The sequence below is a fragment of the Fringilla coelebs genome (assembly GCF_963513975.1).
Source record: "Fringilla coelebs genome assembly, chromosome: 3".
NCBI classification, from domain to species: Eukaryota; Metazoa; Chordata; class Aves; order Passeriformes; family Fringillidae; genus Fringilla; species Fringilla coelebs.
In genome coordinates this window covers 37,142,812-37,164,544 of record NC_140030.1, presented here as the reverse complement: position 1 = coordinate 37,164,544, position 21,733 = coordinate 37,142,812, and the positions used below count along the sequence as shown (strand labels likewise).

At 38.3% G+C, this 21,733-nt stretch overlaps 1 protein-coding gene across 1 annotated transcript in view; it reads left to right on the top strand.

Moving 5' to 3' along the window:
- Window positions 1–21,733, top strand: part of MDN1 (midasin AAA ATPase 1) — a gene marked incomplete at its 5' end in the record, with an annotated part of 93,416 nt that overhangs the window by 62,195 nt on the left and 9,488 nt on the right. The window contains 30 exons of the mRNA XM_084202056.1: window positions 285–446; window positions 1,124–1,397; window positions 2,348–2,583; window positions 3,247–3,342; window positions 3,575–3,669; window positions 4,334–4,458; window positions 5,528–5,674; window positions 5,921–6,030; window positions 6,475–6,548; window positions 6,738–6,933; window positions 8,356–8,512; window positions 8,667–8,813; window positions 9,234–9,360; window positions 10,270–10,375; window positions 11,420–11,535; window positions 12,568–13,047; window positions 13,573–13,799; window positions 14,149–14,298; window positions 14,523–14,695; window positions 15,071–15,232; window positions 15,363–15,504; window positions 15,771–15,908; window positions 16,133–16,305; window positions 16,532–16,675; window positions 17,316–17,448; window positions 18,062–18,381; window positions 19,873–20,034; window positions 20,408–20,509; window positions 20,658–20,859; window positions 21,306–21,476. Of these exons, the coding sequence (XP_084058182.1) occupies window positions 285–446; window positions 1,124–1,397; window positions 2,348–2,583; window positions 3,247–3,342; window positions 3,575–3,669; window positions 4,334–4,458; window positions 5,528–5,674; window positions 5,921–6,030; window positions 6,475–6,548; window positions 6,738–6,933; window positions 8,356–8,512; window positions 8,667–8,813; window positions 9,234–9,360; window positions 10,270–10,375; window positions 11,420–11,535; window positions 12,568–13,047; window positions 13,573–13,799; window positions 14,149–14,298; window positions 14,523–14,695; window positions 15,071–15,232; window positions 15,363–15,504; window positions 15,771–15,908; window positions 16,133–16,305; window positions 16,532–16,675; window positions 17,316–17,448; window positions 18,062–18,381; window positions 19,873–20,034; window positions 20,408–20,509; window positions 20,658–20,859; window positions 21,306–21,476 (5,047 nt within the window). The remainder of the gene's footprint in view (window positions 1–284; window positions 447–1,123; window positions 1,398–2,347; window positions 2,584–3,246; window positions 3,343–3,574; window positions 3,670–4,333; window positions 4,459–5,527; window positions 5,675–5,920; window positions 6,031–6,474; window positions 6,549–6,737; window positions 6,934–8,355; window positions 8,513–8,666; window positions 8,814–9,233; window positions 9,361–10,269; window positions 10,376–11,419; window positions 11,536–12,567; window positions 13,048–13,572; window positions 13,800–14,148; window positions 14,299–14,522; window positions 14,696–15,070; window positions 15,233–15,362; window positions 15,505–15,770; window positions 15,909–16,132; window positions 16,306–16,531; window positions 16,676–17,315; window positions 17,449–18,061; window positions 18,382–19,872; window positions 20,035–20,407; window positions 20,510–20,657; window positions 20,860–21,305; window positions 21,477–21,733) is intronic.

The following is a 21,733-nucleotide window of genomic DNA, read 5'->3' as shown; positions in this document are numbered from 1 at the left end:
CAAAAAAACCCACCCCAATGCTAACTTTCTTGAGAGTTTCTTTATTAAATGTTCAAGAAAGGAGGCTAGGACTTGGTCAAGTACTCTGTTGGGTATTGTCTTTGCATTTTCCTCATTAGCTTGTTAAGGGGGTGATTCACAAATGTTAGATGGCTTTGATTTCTACTGTTGTAGACCACAGAGGAGGGAGGAGCCCAGCAAAATAGATGCTGTCCCATTGATGGAATAGGAGATGATGTTAAACGTTAACTCGTATAGAAGCATCTTGCTTTGCGTTTCCTTAGGCGATTGTAAATGAATGGGACGAGCAGGAGCGGCGTGCCCAGGAGCAGGAGGCAATGGAACGCAGCCTGTACAGATACAGGAGTAAAAGCCACGGGAAAGGACGGAGCGAGGAAGAAGAGGAAGAGGAAGAATTCAGGAGGAGATTTCCTTTTCATGAAAAGGTAATAGCTGTAACTCTGTTAAGAAACACAGAAATTACATCTGAAGTTGCTCCTGAAAATGAATGCTGTGAGTGACATGAGGAATGAAGCAGCTTTTCCTTCAACCAAAACCACATTGGGGTAGATTTTGATAGGTGCTTGTGGTATATTTTACCTTCTATTTGAAAAATGTTTTTGGGATTAATTTCCAGGCTTGAACTGTACTGTGGTTTGGGTGAATGATCCCAAATTATATAACTGAATGATAATATAGTTACTTGTAAAAAGCTGAAATTTTGTTTGTTTAGCAAGTAAGGTCATCTGAGGTTCTACTATGTATGGAGAAGGCTGATCTTGATTAAATAAAGCAGCTGGGACAGAACGGTTCAGGTCCTCAAGCGACCACGTAGTCTTGAGGTGGTTTATCAACAGACACAGCTGCTGCTGCTTTTTCTGCAAAAGGGTTTAGTTGGCAGCAGCTCAGGGATCACTGTACTGCACTCTTGTCTGCTGTAGTTACACCCCAAAATGTTCTGTACACCTGTGTTCAGTTTTGGACTGGCAGTCTGTCTGTATGGTACCAGCTGCAAATCATTAGCATGTCTTTGCAATGCCAAAAAAAGCAAAAGAGGAGGTAGGGAGAGGAGGCATTAAAGGAAGAAATTAAAATTTGCTTTTGATTATCATGTAATTTGCAGGACTTTGAAGATATCACAGCTCAGCCAAGCCTCGAAGAAAAAATGGAAACTGAAGATCCAGTGGAAGACCAGCTGGAAGTTGACAGAGCCCTTTTGTCCAAGAGTTCCATGCAATCAGTAATGAAGGTTCATCAGCAGTTGTGCTTAAACTTTGCTCGATCCCTGTGGTATCAACAGAGTCTGCCTTCTCATCAAGCCAAGCATTATTTCAGTACATTTATTTCCTGCTATCAGACTGGTGCATGCCTGGTGTCACAATTCTACCCTTTAATTGGTAAGACTGCTAGCAGTATTTCAGATATGCTAGTTTAGATTTGTAAAGATTTGTTCCAAAATAATCACATTACAGGTCATGAAACACACCTGTTATAGGGAAAATGCACAAAACAGAAAATCCTTTTCACAGAGAATTTGTCCTATGTTCATAGTTGTCTCGTGGAATGCTTTGATTTTTTATTCTATGCATTTTTTAAATTCCATTTGGTAATATAGAAGACCAACACACTTTAAAAATGTATTGACTACTGAGTGAAATTGATCATAGGATCTGCATAGTCCTGTGGAAGATAAAGCACTTGAAGAAATTTCTCAGAAGTAAATTTTGCAATGAAGTTCATTAAAGAATTGTTTTAAATTTAGCTTATGCATATAAAGTAAAAAGAAGAAAGGTATCATGGGTTTTTTTTCCACTGTGGATTTGCAGAAACTTGATGTGTAAATTTTTTAAACAACGTGTGAGAACTCAGAATCATCACTTGTTAAAGCACAGCTATGTATTTCAGTTCTGATCTAATAAAGGCGTGTGTGCAATTAAGATGAAGCAGAGAAGGGCTGTTGTTTCTACAGTACCTTATTTTTGTGTTTGCACCAGAGCCATAATGTATGTGGGATTACTTTTGTGTTTTGGATTACTTTTCCACTGAACCTTGCTTTATAGTAGTATCTCCTTGATGTAAATTTATGTAAAGACAATCTGTTCTGATAGGATTACAGCCTGTCTTTACAACACTCGTACTTTCATAGAAAAGTCTGATAAAATAGAGAATATAAACTCTTAAGAATGCCTTGTGTTCCATACTCCATCTCATTGTTCCAGTGGTATAGCCTTATATCTTTGTAAAAGATAACATGCTAAGGCTTGGGATACAGGGGGGAAAACCCCCTAACTTTATCTATTCAACTGAAAAAAGAGCTAATAGCATGTGTGATGTCTTCCTTACTTAGGTGCTGAAATGAATGATAATCTTTTGGGAAGCCAACTTCTGCTGAGCACTCTTCTTCACAATACCTTTTTTGAGGAAGTAACTTCAGATCTTGTGCTGCAGCAAGATGGCCCATATGACTTCTATCAGCATCCCAATATTCAGCAAGTCCGACAGTGCCAACCTGTACTTGACAATTTTGCTAAAGAAATAAAGGGTCTACTGCAGGAATGGCCAGAGCATCCTGTACTTGTGCAGGTAAAAACACCTCAACAAATATTTGGGGGAAACAAGAACATTTTGGGATTGCATTTATGTGTGAATATGTGTATAGATATGCATAGACATGGGCATGCACATTGATATGCTTGCATAGATGTTGTATTTATTACTTATGTAGATGTTTTGAAGTCATACCTGTTTATCCATAAGAGGTATAGGTATTAACTGTGTGTATAATAGCTGTTCTGTTTTAGTTATGAAATGTTAAGTGGGATTCTGCCAAGTCTGAACTTAGAGTTTTAAGCAATCTTCAGTCCGCCGTAGCTCAAAGATCCCTGAGGTATTGCTGCTTCTACTCAGTTTTTTTCTGAGGTTCTTTCTTTCATAATGCTTTAGAATAATTATTTTTAGTCCCTCTTACAGCATCTGTGTTGTCTTCAGGTTACATTTCATGAGGTAATGTAGAAACTCAGATTCCATATGACCTCTTTGATTAGGTAATTTGTGCTCCCTCCCCAAGTGCGTTGGCCTTACTGAACTCTTATACTAAATTGATAAAGCAGTTTAAAATGTGTAAAAAAAAGAAGAAATAAAGTCTTATCTCTTGCAGGGGTCAGTTATGCTCATAGAAATTAACTCAGTTTCATGGCTTCTTCTGTTGAAGTGCAGTTACTGAATGTTTTTGGTTTTGTTATGCAGCTGTTAGTTGTGATGGACAGAATCCGGAGTTTTCCACTTTCTAGTCCTCTCTCAAAGTTTCTGAATGGCTTGGAAATTCTTCTTGCAAAGGCACAGGTAAGAAGGAAGTCTAAGGTAAAGTTCATTTTTCTCTTTTATGTTTCCTTACCTATATTTGGTACCATGTGACAAACCCAGTACATAAAAGCTGTCTGCTTGTCAGGATTTGGGGAAGTGAACTTGCTCAATGCTGAAAGTTTAAAGAGCAAGAACCCAGAGCAAAGCAATGAGTTTTGCCAGGCAGTGACTAATTTCTGGCTTTGTGTGAAGGGGAACTTTTCTTTCCTAGGACTGGGAGCAGAACGCTAGTCGTGCCTTGTCCCTGCGGAAGCACCTTGATCTGGTCACACAGCTGATCATTCAGTGGCGCAGATTGGAGTTGAAGTAAGAATTGTCCTTCCTTGCTGCTTTTCCCTAGACCCCTAAGCTTTCATCTCCACATGGAGGCACGCTCCAATACAGAATTGCCTTAATTTTGGAACATGCTTCTGTGTATCTGTCATGGTGAAAATATGTGGGGGAAAGAGACCACCAGTGAGGAGCTGTAGTGGATCAGAATGGGCATGTCCAGTCTGTGGTGACTCTATGTATTTGCCTCAGGAGAAGTAGATTTTACCAGTGCTCTCCTGTTTTCATCCTAGGGTTTCTGAGCCTGCAGGGTTTTGTCTGTTTAATAACCATCATTAAATTGTCCTTAAAAATTATTGTCCAGTCTCCCATTTAAGACCACATGAAATTTTTATAGCCGCAGTGTGCCACAATCAGGAATTCCACAAGTCTACCTCAGTTTCTGAGAAAATAAACTTTTAAACCTGCCTCTGATGGATTTTGCTTTACCCTCTCTTTTTTTCTTCTCTCATATTTAATAATGGTAGCAAAACAATGATTCTCAGAAATTGATTATATATATTAAGCTTATGTGCAGATTCTTTTATACTACTAAATTTTACATTAGTTTAATAGAAACAGAAAACAAATTTTGGTTGTTTTGAGCCCAAAGTACCCATGATGTTTTTGATTTCTCTCTCCCTATTCTTATTGTTTCTAGTTGCTGGTCAGTAAGTTTGGACAATATTATGAAGCAGCATGTGGAGAAATCCACAAAGCACTGGTTCTCAATCTATCAGATGATTGAGAAGTATGTTCAAGAAGAGACAGAGGCAAACACAGAAGGTAAGTGCTGGCCTTAAAATAAATGTGATGCAGTTCTAGTAATTACTAAGGATGTATGATTACGGTCCTAAATGCCAGAATTTGACAATGCACTTTCAGGTGTAGTTCTTTGCTCTACAGTAAACTCCATGACTGTGTAGGGTTTTTCATATGCAGTGAACTTTGTGCATATTTCTGAAAGCACTTGTGGCTCATAGGACCTGTGTTGTGATGTAAAGAAAAGATGTCTGTAAAAAGCATCTAAAAGAAAGTAGAATTGTGATAGCTGTACATCATGCACATACGAACATTTCAAACATATTTGGAGGGTAGGAGGCCTCCATCTGCAACTGGAAAAAGCACCTTTATACATTCTGTATAAGGCCTAAAGAATTCTTAAAGTAGGTTTTGGTACAGAGTGTTCTTAGCAAATCTGTCTGCGTGTGTTCATGTTACATATATAATAGGGGAATGAGGGGCAGCACCTTGCCCCCTCCAAATTTAATGGAATTGTAAAGATGAAAGCAGTATCCTCTGACTTAAGGCCAAATTTCCAATCTCATAACTACTTAATGCACATGATGAGCTTCAGATCCTTCAGTTATATTACATCTCAAAGAGGACAACATGTCTTCTTCCACAGATAATACCCTAAAGACACTGTATTCTCTACCAGATTCTTCTGCTCTATTTCTGTCCTCATGACTTTGAGAAGTTAAGGAACTGGCAGTGACTTATGTGTGCTGTTGCTTATCATGACTGAAAAAACCATTCATTCATAGAGAATAGCAAGTATTCTGTAAATACTCAATGGATTCTGAAATTCAACATATAAGTGATCTTCTCAGTCACTATTTTAATGCTTCTTCTTGTTCCCTTTCTTCCAGCATGGAGTCTGTTAATTTTACTTCTTATTAAATCTGATTTCTTCCCCTCTCTGCCCCCTTCCTATTTTGTTTGGAACTTTTCCTAATTGAGACTCAATATTTAATTGAAGATTATAAAGACCAGACAACAAATTTCAAGTAAATATTTTAGGGTTTTTTTAATTTTCTCTCACTTTCTTTTGAATTTCTGGTGCAATGTTCAGGAACTGAGCAAATGGATCTGAAAACTCTGGTCAGCACATTACAGGCTTTCATTGAAGGCTCTACTCTGGGAGAGTTTCAGGCACGGCTCCAAGTACTGCTGGTTTTCCACTGCCATGTCTTGCTGATGCCTCAAATAGCAGAAAAGGGTAAGTTGTTAGCATTGCCTCTGATGAGTTACCTGTACAGCATCCCAATATTCAGCCATCAGGTGTTCCAGACTTTCCAAACAGGTCACTGAGCTCATAAATAGAAGACAAGTCAATAGAGCTGTTTCACTGTTTTCCTTTTGTCAATTTACCCCATCTTCTGGTGTTGCTAATACTGAAAAATGTCCCCTTGTAAAAGAAGGATGATGATGATTATTATTATTATCTGTCCCTTCTCCCTTCTAGATGTTCTGTGCAGCATCCTGTGGAACCTATACAACTACTATAAGCAGTTTTCAGAGTGTGTTGAGGCCAAAATCACCGAACTTCGTCGGCCCATAGAAAAGGAGCTTAAGGTGAAAGGAGACTTGGCTCAGACACCGCTTTGGTTTTATCAAAGGAATGGTGGAGCAGATACTATCTGAATTTGTCTATAATTGTTCCGTTGGCCACTGAAATCCCTACTAAACATTTTCTTTGGCAAGAATTAATTCTTGAGGTGGGGGAGGGTTTGATTGAAAGCTTTAATGTTTGATCAGTCCCATTTATCCATGAAGGTTTCTACCCAGGGGTGAAGATCCTGTTCGTTTCCCAACATCTGGCTATGCAGCAGTTTTTATGGAGTGCAAATATTATGTTAATAAGATGACTGTACAATAGTTTGCTCACTTACTAAAATGTTTGGGATTTTAACGCTACCAGATCATCATAGCTGATAAGGTTTAAAGATGATCTTTGATGTGGAAATAATTAATTTTATTTACATAAGTAATCCCATTGATTATTTATTTTCCTAATAGGAATTTGTGAAGATTTCCAGGTGGAATGATGTCAGCTTCTGGGCTATAAAGCAATCAGTTGAAAAAATACGCAGGTAAGTCAGAACTTAAAATAAAGCTCCCCTTTTTGAAACTTTCCTTCTAGATGATTTCTCTATGATGTTACATTTGAATGCAGAAATGTTTTTCTGCTCATAACACAGTGAAAATATTTATTTCCAGCAGCTGAGGGATTTCCAGGAGTACAAAACCGAGTAATTTTTTTGCTTTCATTTGGTAATTAGAACTCTCTTTAAATTCATGAAGAAGTTTGAAGTTGTTCTGGATGAGCCGTGTCAGCCTGCCTTGGTGGAAATTGGTAAGGAAGAACAGCTGGACTGCATGCAAAAGCAAGAAGAGTCTGACGACAAAGAAACCAAAATTCAGAGGCTAAACAACACATTGAGAAAGGTTCTGTCTGCTAGAACAGATGTTACCAAGGTGACTGAATTAGTTATTCTAAGTGTGGGAAGAACAGTTTCTCTATTCTCATCTATACGTTGCTTTTCACTGATTAATGCAGGAAAATCTTATGTAAGTGTCAGATCTGTTGAATATATCACAAACTTTTTTGGTCTTACTTGTGTTCAGTGTTATGCAACACTGCAGATGGGTGGGAATGCAGCATGGGATGACAAGCATGGTCTGTACTGATCTGGCACTATATCAGTGCTCTGATACACAGAGATGAGGCTGTTACACATTTCATCTCCCATTTGCTTATATGGTGTCTGCAGCAGTTTTTTACTTCTCTACTAGTGAAGTAAAATAGCCTGGGAGTTGAAATTATTATTACCCTTTTTTTTTTAATAAACAAGGACCCAAACAAATAATGATGTAGCTGTAGGATTTGTGTGTATCTGAGCTCTGATTAAATATGAAATCACTTTTGTCTTGGATACTGATAAAGGAATGAACTATATTGTCATATGTTTGCTGTTGACTGACAGTTTGTGGACTGTGAACATTTGCGTTGGACAAGCTGATGCATGATAAATCCTGTTCCACAGAGTCTCACTTTAGTATGTCTCTAAATAATTTGCCCAGCTCAGAGAGGAAGGCAGCTAATTTTCTTCCTGAAAGAGATTCCTATTCATATGACTAGTTTTTATTAACAAGATGCAAGGAGACAATCATAACCCATCAGAATTTGGTGGTGAGTGGGAAATGCTGAGTTACCCTCAGCTTTGTTCCGTTTCTTGAGACCAGGAGCAGGGCTGATCTTGCTCAAGTCCTGTACAGGAGGGTAGAGTAAGGAGGCAGAAATTTAATGCAAATATAATGTATTTGATTGATTGAGGGTTTTGTTTGTTAGTGGGTGATTTGTAAGCCTGATACTGATATTTAACAGGGTTATTAGTTTCACTACTTGCAGTTCCATGTTGTCTTCATTCCTTAAAGAAGATGCATGCAAACAAAAAAAAAAAAAAATTGAAAAGCTTTGGATATGCTGAAGAATTAATTCAGTTATTTAATAATTTCTACTTGCACACTTTTTGTTGCTCTTTAAAAACAAAATTCATGTCCAGTGGAAAGTGAGTGAGTTCTTACCTGATACCCTGGGGGCATTAGTGATTTAGGTTAATGCCTTTAAACTTGGAAGCCAAAGGAAGCTGACCTGACACAGTGATTACTTTTTTAATAGAGGTAATGACAAACACTAGACAGTAAGATCATAGCATCTTTCATTCACTTGACTGTTCAAAACTAATGTCGACCTGATATACATGTGTTACAATTTTTCTCAAGTATTGGTGCTGAACTGATGAAAGATTGGGGTTTCAGATGAAAGTAATTTACTCCTAGGGATCAAATGAGAGCTTTGTGTATTTGTGTATAATTTTCTTCCATTTTTTTTTTCAGAGGGCACTCCCAGAATGTCAGGGTGTCATTACATTTCGGACAGATTCTCTTCAGTATCGTCTGTCTAAGCTGACGAAGAAAATGAAGAAAATGTGTACAGCAGTTACAGAAAACAATTTATTCTTAAACCTGGTGGAAAATCTCGACCAGTTCACAGGTTAGGTTTTCTTGTGATTTCCATACCACAATTGACTTCTCTAACATAATGGAACAAATCAGGAAAAAGTGCAGATATATAGTTGTCTTCCTGGAGCTGCTTTGTGTACATGAAAATTTCAATCTCATACCTTTGTGTGCTGTCTTCTATGCAGGTGGTATTATTGTTTCTGTAGCTGAACTGCAAAATTTGACATTTGATCAGACAGCAACTAAGGAGAAGCAGAAATCAGAGGCAAAGCATATTCAGATGCAAAAGCAACGGGCTTTGTCAGATCTCTTTAAAAGCCTTGCTAAAACAGGTGAGCTTCCACTAAAAACGGCTTGCTTTAAAAGTACAGAGTTCTTGAGCATTTCACTATCTTTGCCAATATATCTAAACCCACTGTAATATGATGTAAGGTAACACCTTTACCCTCCTCATTCATCAGCCTTTTCATGTCTTAAAAATGATCCCTAACTTAGCTTTCTTTAAGGACATGGGGCAGTGAAAAGTCCTTAATGTACATAGCTCTATGTTAGTCTTACTTCAGCTGTGTTGTTCAGCTATGTTCAGCTCAAGATAGCTCAGCTACAATGTGTTCTTACACTACAAAACTTGTAGCATGTTCAAAGGCTTGTCAAAATAAGAACATTTGATGTCTTACTACCGACTGTGTGAGTGACATTTTTCATCCCAAAAACGAGGGCATCAGCAGATGTGTGCTGAAATACCGTTGCAGGTTTGTCGTACCGGAAAGGTCTGTCCTGGTCCCGCTCTAAGGACTGCCAGGAAGTTCTCTACCTCCGTCCGCTGGACTTGCGCAGTGCCTTGGCTGCAGTGGATTGTACACATGAACTGGACACCACGTATGTGCCCAGGACTTCTTACCCTCAGATTGTGTGAATTGCAGCTGTAATATATAGAATTTATGGCGTGTTGATTTAGACTGGGGTTTCTGGACAGTAATTCATTTAGGATTTTGCATATTCCCTTCCTCCCGTTACATCTCAGTTTGGTATGTGCAACTGAGCAAAGATTTGAGGTTTTTTTCATTTCATTTTTTTTCTATATTTGCACTTTAACAACTGAACCCTCAGTTTCATCCTTTCCATGAATGAGATTTTAGTTAGCCCTCCAGTTAACTTTCCAGCCTTGCCTGGGATGCTTTGCTAGCAGTATATTAGAGTTTAAACTGCTAATAATTTTATTGAAGGTGAGCTGCGATTTTCATGGATTTCTCCATTGTTTTATCTTCATTAAATAATGGGATATTTCAGGAGAAAATATATATACTTCAAAGTGGGCATTACTGGAAAAGCTTTATTAGGGGAAATATGTTTTTTCAGATTTTTTCTTTTTTTAATTCTTTTTCTGTCAACAAGTGCTTTTTTGTCATTGAGACATGCTGGTTATTGTCCTTCTGGGATGTAAGCATTTAGTTTATGTATCAGGTTGAAAAGAAAGGATTTTGTATGAAGCTGGATTTAGCTACGTGGCGGTGGGGGAGAGGAGAAAAACAATATCACTATTAAAGCATTAAATGGTATTCAAAGATAAAGATCTTGCTGCTATTGCTTAGGGTTTCCTTAGAATTTATTTTTTAAATTAAATGTTTTCTTAAGACCAGAATTTTTTTAGAGAAAATGAAGAATTGCAAGATCTATGCTTTTTAAAAACAACAAATTTCAGGCAAAATGCTTGTGTTGAAGAGCTGACCTGGTGGCTCCAGCATGCTGAGGTACTTTTTAATACCACACTTCTTTGTGCCCTGCCAGGTTGCTGACAGAGATTTCTTCTGCCTGGGATGGATGCCAGAAGTATTTCTATCGGTCACTTGCACGTCACTCTCGGCTCCAGACAGCCTTGTTAGCACCTGCCAAGGTAAAACCAGCAAAGTAAAACCAGAATCTTAGTTCTGTCAACTTCATTTTACAGCTGGGACTGAAATTTCCTTGTGGCAAAAAAAAGTGATGGGAGATAACGCTGTGTTGCTATGTTGTGTAATATGATACTAAATACGACACTTTTGTAGCTCTCATTAAATGCAGTGTGTTGAAACCTGCTGTTTTATGAAGGGACAAAATTGGTTCAGGGAAAGAAGTTAATGATCTGTTCAGTGTACATTATCTTTCATCCCAGCAGATCCCTAATTGCCTAATTTTTGTGCATGAAGAAACTCATGAAATGCTGAATCCAAACTTGTAAGGAAAAGAATCCCAATGTTATTCAGTGTTCTTGAAAAAATCAGTTTATATTTATAATTGGGCGTAACAGGAGTCTGTGTCCAACACAAAAACTGCTAATATATTTCTTCATTTAAAGATTGGTCTAAAACCAGTAGAACAGACAAATGAGTTCTGCCATACCAGAACTACTTTTCCAGAATTTCAGAAAAAAAGCACCTCTTCCAGATGTTCTTCCTCTCACTATGCTTTATGTCTTGTTTTACAACATGATCTTATCAAAGTCACACCTGATAATGGATGCAAATAGTGGAACGTGGCTGTGATCAGTTATGCTCTGTGTTGTGACCATTTATTCTGAGCTTTAAGATGTGACCACTTCTAATGAAAGGAGTGAAAGTAATTGTCGGTATATCTGGTAAAAGGAATGGTTGTAGCATTGGTCATGAATGTAAAGCATTTAGGCTGGTACCTCTTCAGGTTTTAATCATTATTTGTACAAGGTAGACTTAATACTGGAACCAAATTCCTGATAAGGATTGCTGCAGTGGAGTGAAATCTAATGTGAATGACTGTTGCAGAAGTTACTTGAAAGGCACATTTGTATGCAAATTCTGTCAGACTCGTTCAATTAAACCATAATCTTTCAGACTGCTCAGTGAAATAGAAGCACACGGACTGCTGTTGTCTCGTTCTTCATCTAACTGTTCCTTCTCACTTTTTCTGTCTCTGTTTTGTTTAGGATATTGGACTGGGCAGCATTGAACGCTGCAAAGGGTTCACTGCACACCTCATGCAGATGCTTGTGAGACAGAGGCGATCTCTTACTGCACTGACAGAACAGTGGATCTTACTCAGGTATTTCCCATCTTCCAATGTTTAAATGTTGGCAAAAGTTTTGACAGTAAGCAAATCAGTTCAAGAAAGATGGAAAATAAGGCAGAAGAAAATAACAACTTTTTCCTCTGCTTCCTAATATTTCTTCTCCCCTCAATTAAGCCTAGATAGAAAAGATCTAAATTTATCCTTTCACTGCAGCAATATTTTGGAATCAAAATAATTTTGTAGAACAAGTAAGCCATATATGTGAACTAATTCCTGTGGTTAATTACACAGTTAAACCATTAAACTTACAGATTGTTATAACTCTCTCATTTGGTATTGGCCTAAGTTAATTTTGTTTACATTCAAGTTGTTGGCTTGACCTGGGGCAGACAAATGATCTGGATGGTATTTTGAGCCAAAATAAGTAAAGCGTCCACAGCTTACAAAGAAAAATTTTAGGAAGGTGGGACATTGTGGATGTTGTGCCAAAAGTGTAAAAGGAAAAGTGTGTAAGAATCTTTCTTACTCTCTGATCTTTCATTTCATTGCTTGAGTCATTGGAGTCATTGCAAATGCCACCTTTGTTGAGCATATTTGTGCTTAGCACTCTGTAGTCCATAAAACTTCTAGAACTCAGGTTAGGAGCACCTTTGTACACCTTTGTACAGAGAAAGAATTCTGGACTGGAGATTACTGGTGCAAAATTTATTCTAAGGCCAGGAAACTTGAAAGAAATGAATAAACAGAAAACCCCAACTAAACAAACTCCTCAGCTTTACAGTCACGGAAATAGTAAAACTTTGTTGACATTTATCTGCATTACTATGACTTTCATAACAAATCAGATTTCCAGGGCTTTGTAGTATTTCATAGTTCAGGGAGGGAAAAAAATCACTAATTAACCAACCTTTAAAAAAAAAAAACAACTATAGTTTTAGTTTTTCCAGGAGAAGTTATTATCTAGATTTCCTAAAAAAATTAATTTAGTTAAAGGTAGATCTTTTCAAAATGAAATACAAAATAAAACTGAGTGATTTTAACTTCTCTTTTTTTCTTCTCAACTAGGAACCTCCTGAGTTGCATACAAGAGATAGATTCTAGGTTGACTGCTGAGAGAGACTACAATGCAGCATTTCCTCCTCAAGACAGTATTCAACGCTGGACAGACAGACTGCAGCAACTCTGCATGCAGTGTGTGATGGTTCTTGAGGAGCTGTTTTGGTTTATCCAGTGCTGCCCAAAAGAAGAGTCAGCCAGGTGCAGTGACAGTGAAAGGACCGATGTCAAACCCAACATTCCTCAGAGTTCAGTCCCTGAAATGGAAGATGTTCTTGCGGGAATACCTGACCTGATTCCCTCAGATCTAAAGCACTTGTCTCCAGTAACAGCTGAGCAGTTGCCTCCTGGATGCAGGATGCGAAATAAGGATCAGTTGTGGCTGCAGGTAGCTACACAATTGACTGCAACAATAGCAAATGTGAAGGCCACGAAAGCAGAGGTGGACAGAGTAAGACAACAGTCACGTGAGACCTCCTTTTATTCCTGGTGAGTCCTACACATGAACATCTGTTCTTTATGTTCCCACAGTATGTTTGAAGTAATTTTGAAAATTTTTGCCTGTGCATATATTGAAAACTGAATTCAGGTGCTCTTCAAACATTTTTCCGTTCTTTTTTTTTTTTTTGCAAAATGCAGTGCCTGACTCTTTAAAGAAATGTATGTCTTCTCCCATTCCCTTGACAAGTGAAAAAAATTTCTGTCTCACCTTCCCACTTTGTCTTTAGTCTCTCAGGATTTTATCCCCATAGCTCCTTAGCGAGTGAGGTGAATTTCAAATATAAATTTAATGAAGAGATCTTCATTTTAAAATAAGTTTGTAGCCTATTTAATAATAATCTTCTAATTTCTCTCTGCTTCAAACAGTGTGACTATAAGCTTTTTGTCAAATCTTTTATTTAATAAATTCAGGATGGAGATATGCTGCCTCTCCCTTATCCATGACCAAGAAAAGGTTTGATCTTAAGTTGGAGTGTTTGTTCTTCTTTCAGTATTATGGTATTTCTGTTGCAGGAGAGACTTCGAAGTTTGCACATCAGCTGTGAGTTGCCTGCTTGAAGTCTCAGCCCAGTTACAAAGCATAGAGTCCCTGTTTCTTCCAAATGGACAAGACATGGAAGCTGCAAATCAGATGGCCCTAATCAAGAGCCTAAAGTATATACAAGAAGAAGTTAATAACACATCTTCTCACTTCACAGCCTGGAGAGCACAGCTTCTTGCTTCCGTGTCAAATTGCACTGGTGAGGATCATTTTTCTCCACCTGATTTGTAATGTTGGTAAAGACACACGAATTTATTAGTTTGGTTATTGCTGAAGGTGGCCCAGTGTTCCTTCTGATATCCAAAAACTTCATGAAATTAAAACTTGCAAAATTTAGTCCAGATTTTCTTTGTGCAGTATAATTTTTTTACCATCTCTATTAGTGACGGGTCCTGCACTGTAATTGTAGGTCAGGATTAGCAAGGAGATTTTGGTAGAACTGTGTAGTAAAAGTTGCATAGTGCTGTCATTGTCCTTGCATAATGGAAACATAGGAACCTGTAATCTGATGTTTACAAGCATGTAAAACTGCCTGTGTTATGGTTCAGAAGGAAATCAACAGTTGGATGAAGAGTTTGTGGAGCAATTCTCAACGAAAGTGGAAACTGTTATCCGTGCTGTTCTGTATGCTGTTCAGTGTTTGGTAGAGAGAAAACAGGAAGGTGGAAAAGAGGAAGAAAATTCTTCAGAGGAAAATGGTAAGTTTGTCAATATACTTGAGTGGGGAGCAGAAGAGTTTAAACCATGCAAACCTTAATGTTTTAAACAGTGTATGCCAGAGGTACCAATACACAAGGAAATTACTATTTTAAGGGAAATTGTGTATTTAGACAGATAGGGTGGCTATTTCTAGATTGCTTGCTATAACATTCTAAAAATGTCTGACTTGATCTCCATTTTTTTAATGTGTTTCAAAACAAAGAGGATGCAGCCTTACTTGATGCGATTAAAGCTGGACATATAACTAAACTTCTGGATGAAGATCTGTCTGCTGATTTGGAGGCTTTACATGTGCAGAAGGCAATTTTAGGTGTTTCAGAACTCCTGGAGATCCTGAAATCTTACAGGGAAGACTGCACTTCATATAAACACAAGGTAAATTTTTTCTTTTCATGAGTTTTTTGGCTTAGGAGTCTTGAGATATTTGGAATTGTAACTACTGTGGTGGTTAAATGTGCATTGCTTCTTCTTGCCCAGTGCCTTAGAACCAGAAGTATGTGAGAAACTGGGGACAAATAAAAGTAGTCTTCTGTAGTGTCTGGCAAAAGCTAAACATTCCTGTAGTAAGAAGACAAAGTTTTTGGGAAAAATCTAAAAAAAGCTCCAGGAACATTAGAAATTGTACTTAAACTCACCTACTGATATTTCTGCTTTGAGCATCTGTTTTCAGTCACTGTCATAAGCCTCTCTGAGGTACATGTCAGTAAGTGCAAGTAGTGACTGACAGCTGATTTTTTGTTTTAACTGCAGTTCTTCAACCAGTCCTGCTATTTGCTGGTGCGTTTAAAGCCCATGCTCTGCAAATATTCAGACCTCATCCTGTTCTACCTCACCATTTCACTGGCATCTCACAGGAGTACTGGAAAACTGCTTTCTGTTCTAACCAGCATTTTTACAGAGCTTGCTCTGAAGGTAAGTTATTAGAGGTAACAGCGGATATATGGCAAGCATATAGTTAATGTGTAAAAGTCTTGAGTAGAAAGTAAGCTGAAAAATTTACTTACTACTGAGAAAGATTTTGAGTTTCTGTTCACCTTTGCAGGGATTTTGTCTGCCAAAAGAGTTACTTGAAGATGAAGCAGGAGAGGGAGCAACAGAGTTCCATGACTATGAGGATGGTGGTATTGGAGAAGGGGAAGGCAAGAAGGATGTGAGCGACAAGATAGAAAGTGAAGAACAGGCAAGTGTTTGGGGTTGATCTTGTTTAATTGAAGTGAAACTGAAAAAGCTCCTGAAATCCATGATGTGGATGTCTTAGGTAAAAAGAAACACAAAGTTATCTTCAGTCTCCTATTTATGTTGGCTTTTATCTTTGCCTATCAGCTTATAAATCTTGTTGTGATACTTTTAATATCACAATATGTTTGTGTGTGTTTTAATATGTTTGTGAAGCTTTTAATATATAGGCAAGATCCATTGTAATTTTTGGCTTTACCAATAATTTAGATAGAAGACAGTTTTCAAAAAGGGAAAGAGAAGGAGAAAGAGGATCAAGATTCTAAACCAGACATTGAAGGAGAAGACAATGCAATTGAAATGTCTGAAGACTTTGAAGGAAAGATGCATGATGGAGAATTGGAGAAAAAAGGTTTGGTTCTTTCACTATGGCAAACTTATAAGAAAAGTTATAGATCAGTCTAGTAATGATTGATCCTATAACATGTGCATGTGTGTCCTTTTCAGCATATATAAATTAACTGAATGGGGTGATAAAATTAAGGTTCAAAGTATGATTGCTTATTTGCTTCTAAAGTTAACAAAAACATTAGCTTTCTCTCTTCTGTACTGAAACACATTCTGAACTGTACACAGAAGATGAGGAAAATTCAGATGAAGAGGAGGAACTGGATAAGCAGATGGGCAATCTTGATAATGCTGAAGCTGATGATAAACTAGATGAAAGGCTCTGGGGAGATGACGAAGATGATGATGATGATGAAGATGCTAGTAGTAAAACAGAAGAAACTGGACCAGGAATGGATGAGGTAATAAGGAGCAGGATGGGGGGAAAAAAAAATCAAAGGAATTAAACTCTGCTAACTTATTGTGACCTAGAATGGGAATTGCCTCTTGTAGTTTTTTGCCTTAGAAAGGGATAATTTCAGGGAATAAGTTTTGTTGAGTGTTGTCTTTTTTTTTAGTAGGAGATGATGTCACTAAGACTTTAAAAAGTGGATAAAGTAATTGAGTTTCTTTTGGATTTATTAACAGGAGGATTCAGAGCTCGTTGCAAAAGATGACAATTTGGGGACAGGAAACAAGGATAATAAAAAACAGCCTCCCAAGAATCAGGAAAAAGAGCAACAGGAAGAGGACAGTGGAAATAAAGAGAAAATCCATGAACAAATTGATGAGGTAAAAATTATTTGGACTACATGGAGTGTCTTGCTGTTAAACCATACTGTTGCTCATACCATGTGTTTCTGAGAATTTGAAATGCCTTTTTTTAATAGTGAAGGACCCTGAAAAAATGTTCATTTCAGAGGTAAAAGTAAACCATACTGTATCCATTATAATACACATTTATATTCTGATTCATATTCCAGAAAGGATTTCTTTGGAGTACCCTGAACTTGTAATAGCTGCCAAAACAGGCTTTACCCTGAATTGATGTTTTGATCGACAAAGCGTCAAAACTCTAATTCTGTTGTGTTTAGTAAAAGAAACACCTTGGTATGCAGGAGTACATTTAGCATCTCCAAGAGTGCATATTCTGTTTAGAATGTTTCAGCTAGGAAAATTGGCTTTTGAACATAAAACATGGTGGTTGTAAGTACCACCAATTTATGTAAATGCATTTGCTGAAATTTATCTTTCTGCTCTTCATGTATGATTGTGTGTACCACTGGAAATCCACTTTTAACCGATCAAAATGTAATATTGTATCCAGTGTTTCTTTGTCCTAGAGAATACAGTAGTATCTTGTTTCTTATCTTTGCCTATCCTCCCACTTAGTCCATGCCTGTTATTTTTTCCCCCATTCTTTTGGTGATAGCGTGAGTATGATGACAATGAAGTAGATCCTTATCATGGCCAGCAAGAAAAGGAGCCTGAAGTTGAACCTTTGGACCTTCCTGATAATTTGAATCTGGAGAGTAATGAGAAGAGTGATGATGAGGAGGATGAAGGTACAGCTGAAAATCTCTACGATTCCTAGATGAATGCCACATGGAAGTTGGGGGGACTGATCATGAACCCTTTTTGTCTACAGAAAGGAGAGAGATGGTGGTGGGATTTAGTGTAATCACCTAGAAGCTGCAAATTCATTTGTGCATCCAAATACCAACATACCAAATGCAGGCCAGACAAGAAGTCAGCATTGCAACATTTTCCTTTACCTCCCTTTCATGCACACTGTGGAGCATGCTTTTCATGTTACCCAAGTGATACAGTCTAACTCAGGCTGGAATCTCCTTATTTAATTGTCCAGTTGCTTTTGTGGTTTCATTATTTTTCTATTATACTTCAACTATTTGTACTCCTAAAAGTCAATTGACCTTCAGGAATATTAGGCTAAAGGAAGTTACTATGAATTCATCCTGTTGTACTGCTAGCTAGAAATCAACTGTGACTTAAAGGAATTATCTGGTTATAGAAAACACAGATTCTGTGTCTAGAACTGAGTATTTTATGGGGTTTTGATAGACTGGGCAGTTTTATTCTAAATACCTGTAATATTCACTGCCCCCGTTCTTAACTGAAAGTTTTATATACCTTTCTGATTTTTTTTTTTAAATCCAGAGGAAGAGAATGATTTTGAAATAGATGATAAACCTTTAGATTTAAATGAGGCAGAGAAGACAGAAGAACAGAATGAAGAGGATGCTGGTGAGACAGAAAAAGATGATCAAGACACAAAAGCAGCTGAAGAAGGCATTTCTGAAGATAAAGAGGAGAAGGAAGATGAAGGAGGCAGAGATGCTCATGATCAAGAAGAAAAGGCAGGGAACACTGAGGATGCAGAAGAAGAAGAGGAAGAGTCACAACCACCTGATGAGAAAAAAAATGAATCTGCTGAAGATAAGGGAATCTCTAATGAAGACCAAGGCCTTCAACCTCAGGTACAGTGTAATAAATAAAAGTGGGATTTTATTTTTTTTTTAATTGCCTTATACAAGATTTAAGAAATGGATGTGCTGTGTGATACTCTGAAACAAATTTGACATTGAATAGACACAATGTTAGTGAGAGTCTTCATCAAAATAAGAAGAACTATGCTTATTAAGCATGTGTTTCTGCTATCTGTGTTCCTGCTGCCTCCTTGGCCTTGTGTCAGAATGGGGCAGACTCTTTCAGCTATAAGAGACCTACAGAGATTATCTAGTCCAGCTGCCTGACCACTTCAGAGCTGACCAGAAGTTTAAGCATATTAAGCACATTGTCCAAATGCCTCTTAAAACAGTGACAGTTTTGGGGCATTGGCCACCTCTCTAGAAAGCCTTTTCCAGTGTTTGACCACCCTGTCAGTAAAGAAGTGATACTAAAGTCATTGATTATTCCTGTGCATCCGATCACTGGGTACCAGGGTGAAGGGATCAGCACCTCTCTCTCTATGTCCCTTCCTCAGGAAGTTGTAGAGAGCAATGGGGCCACCCTTCAGCCTCCCCTCCAAAACAGACGGGCCCAAGGTCCTTAGCCACTCTATAGGACATTGCTTCCAGCCCTTGCACCACCTCTGCTGCTCTCTGGCCACATTTAAGGACCTTCACATCCTTCTTACCCTGTGGGGCCCAGAACTGCACACAGCACTCAGGTGAGGCTGCACCAATGCTGAATGCAGTGGATTCACTGCCTCGTTTGACCAGCTGGTGTTGCTGTGTTTGATGCACCCCAGGATGGGGATTGCCCTCTGGCTGCCAGGGCTCAGTGCTCACTCGCACTGAGCCTGCTGTGGGCCAGCATCCCCAGATCCCTTTGCAGGGCTGCTCTCCAACCACTCCTCTTTCCTGTCTATGCTCGAGCCCAATGTTACTCTGTCCTAGGTGCAGAATCCAGCATTTGGACCTGTTAAATTTCATCCCCTTAATCATAGTCCAGTGCCCCAGTCTATCTAAATCACTTTGCAAGGGGCCTTTTATCTTCCAAGAGAGGATAAAAGCACCTCCCAGTTGGTATCAGCAAACTTGCTAATGGAGCATTCAACTCCTATATCCAGCTCATTGATAAATACATTAAACAAGACTAGTCCTGGAGCTGAAACCCAAGGAACAGCACTGGTGACTGTCACCAGATGAAACCCCATTCACTGCAACTATTTCAGCCCTAGAATCTGAATCCACTCATCCCACAGCTGGACAATGTGCCCAAAAGGATGCTGTGAGGGACACTATCAAAAGCCTTACTGAAAATCCAGAAAAACTACATCCACTGCCTTCTCTTGATCTGCTAGGCCAGTGACCTCATCACAGAAGGGGTATCCAGTTAAACAGACCTTTCCCTTTGTTAAGCCATCCTGAGTCTGTCTTATAACTTTATTTGTCTTTAAGTGCCTTTCAATAGCACACAGTTCTCAATGTTTTTTAGAATGCTAAAATAATCTGGTGTTATTTCAGGAAGAGGTGGATAAAGATAATTCAGAGATGGATGAAGAGATCCCTGAGGCTGAGGAAAGAATGGAGCATGAAACACAAGGGCAGACTGGGCAAGAAAATCTGCAGAGTGACAGTGCTGTTGAGCTGGCTGGAGAGGCTTCAGAAAGAGACCAGTCTAAAGAGGTAAATTATGTGGAAGTGTCTGAGTTAAAAATGCTAAGTTTGTTAATATGTTTTCAAGTTGAAATCAGGGAACTGCTGCCATAGTTTTTAAGAACTGTATACAAGACCTTAGTTTATACCAGTTGTAAATTCACTGAAAGAAACCTTAAAGACTATGTAGATACCCTGCATTTTTACTGCTATAAAGGTAAGTTTAGGATAATTGTTGAACTGTAGAAGTGGCATGTCTGCTATCCATAAGAATTGTACTTGCAGTTATGAGCCATTTGTCATTCCGAACAAATGTAGCAAAGCATGGCAATTTAACATCTGGAGTTTGTTTACAGTAGTTTCTGGTTTTGGCTACACTTGAAATTTATTTTTTTTCTTTCAGGAAAGTGGAACTGGAGCTTCAAGTGCAAATCAGTCAGAAGGCCATGAATCCACACGCATGGCCCGGATGGCTTCTCAGAAGCAAAACATAAAAAATACACAGGTTTGTCACTTCTTTTAAATTTTTGTTTAAATGTCCTAATATTAACCAGCAAATAGTCAGGACTCAGTTTCTCCTTGTCAGAGCACTGTTCTCATTAGTGGTGGGTTGCACCTCTCTTGAAGTTCATGGTTCATTTGTTCCTTGTCAGAGTTTCAAGAGGAAACCTGGCCAGGCCGACAACGAGCGCTCGATGGGAGATCACAATGAACGCATCCACAAGCGACTGAGAACCATGGAATCCAGCAGTGAAGCAAAGCAGGATGCAACTCAGCCTAAACAAAATGTGGAGGAGGCTGATGCATTTGAACACATTAAACAAGGCTCTGAACACTATGATGCACAGACATATGGTACAGTGGTATTTCTGGGGGTAAAGAGTTGTCATTGCAGAATCAAATCCTGAAACACTTGTAGTTTTCCCTGTTTGCTTTTTAAAGTTATGTTTAACAATCCTTGCTTTGGTTAAAGGTGCCACACCGTTTCACTACAATAAATGCCACTCTTTGGCAGTCGGACTCAAACCAACAATAATACTTCTGAAAATGCACTTTAAAAAATGGATTTTATATTAATATCTTTACAATCTATTCTCTTAAAATCTTACTTCAGCTAATTAAGGCAATAGCTTACTGACATGACACAGCACAGCAGAGTGAAAGACAAAATGAGTTTGAGCCACAGATCTCTTCTAAGTTCACTGAAATTGATACACAGTGGCCTCAGAATGCAAATTTTTTTTAACTTGACTACTTCTCCTTCCACTTTCCTCTTCACAAGTGTTGTTGTCTTTGTGCAGATGTAGCTAGCAAGGAGCAAGAGAAACCTATTATGCCTCCTGAAGAAAAGGAAGAAGGAGACTTTGAAGATGCAGCAATGGAAACAGAAATGCAGGATGAGGATCTCAGAGCAGTAGACACTGAAGAGCTGAAGCCAGAGAAAAAGAAGTCTAATGCCACTAAACCTTCTGGTACATTAACTTGTAAAGCATTCTAAATGATGGCTGATATGGATCTTTAGAAGTATATGTAGGTATTTAGATTTGCATGTAGTGGATATGTTTCATAAGGCTAAATGCCTGCTCTAAATTGATTCCTCTGCAGCAGTATTCTTACTTCTGCCCAGTAACCAGCATTAGCCTTTGCTAAATTGATTGAGTGACAGAGGGGGTTTGCTGCTTTCTTTCACGTTAATGGTCTCTAATCTTTATCCACCACTTTGAAGAAA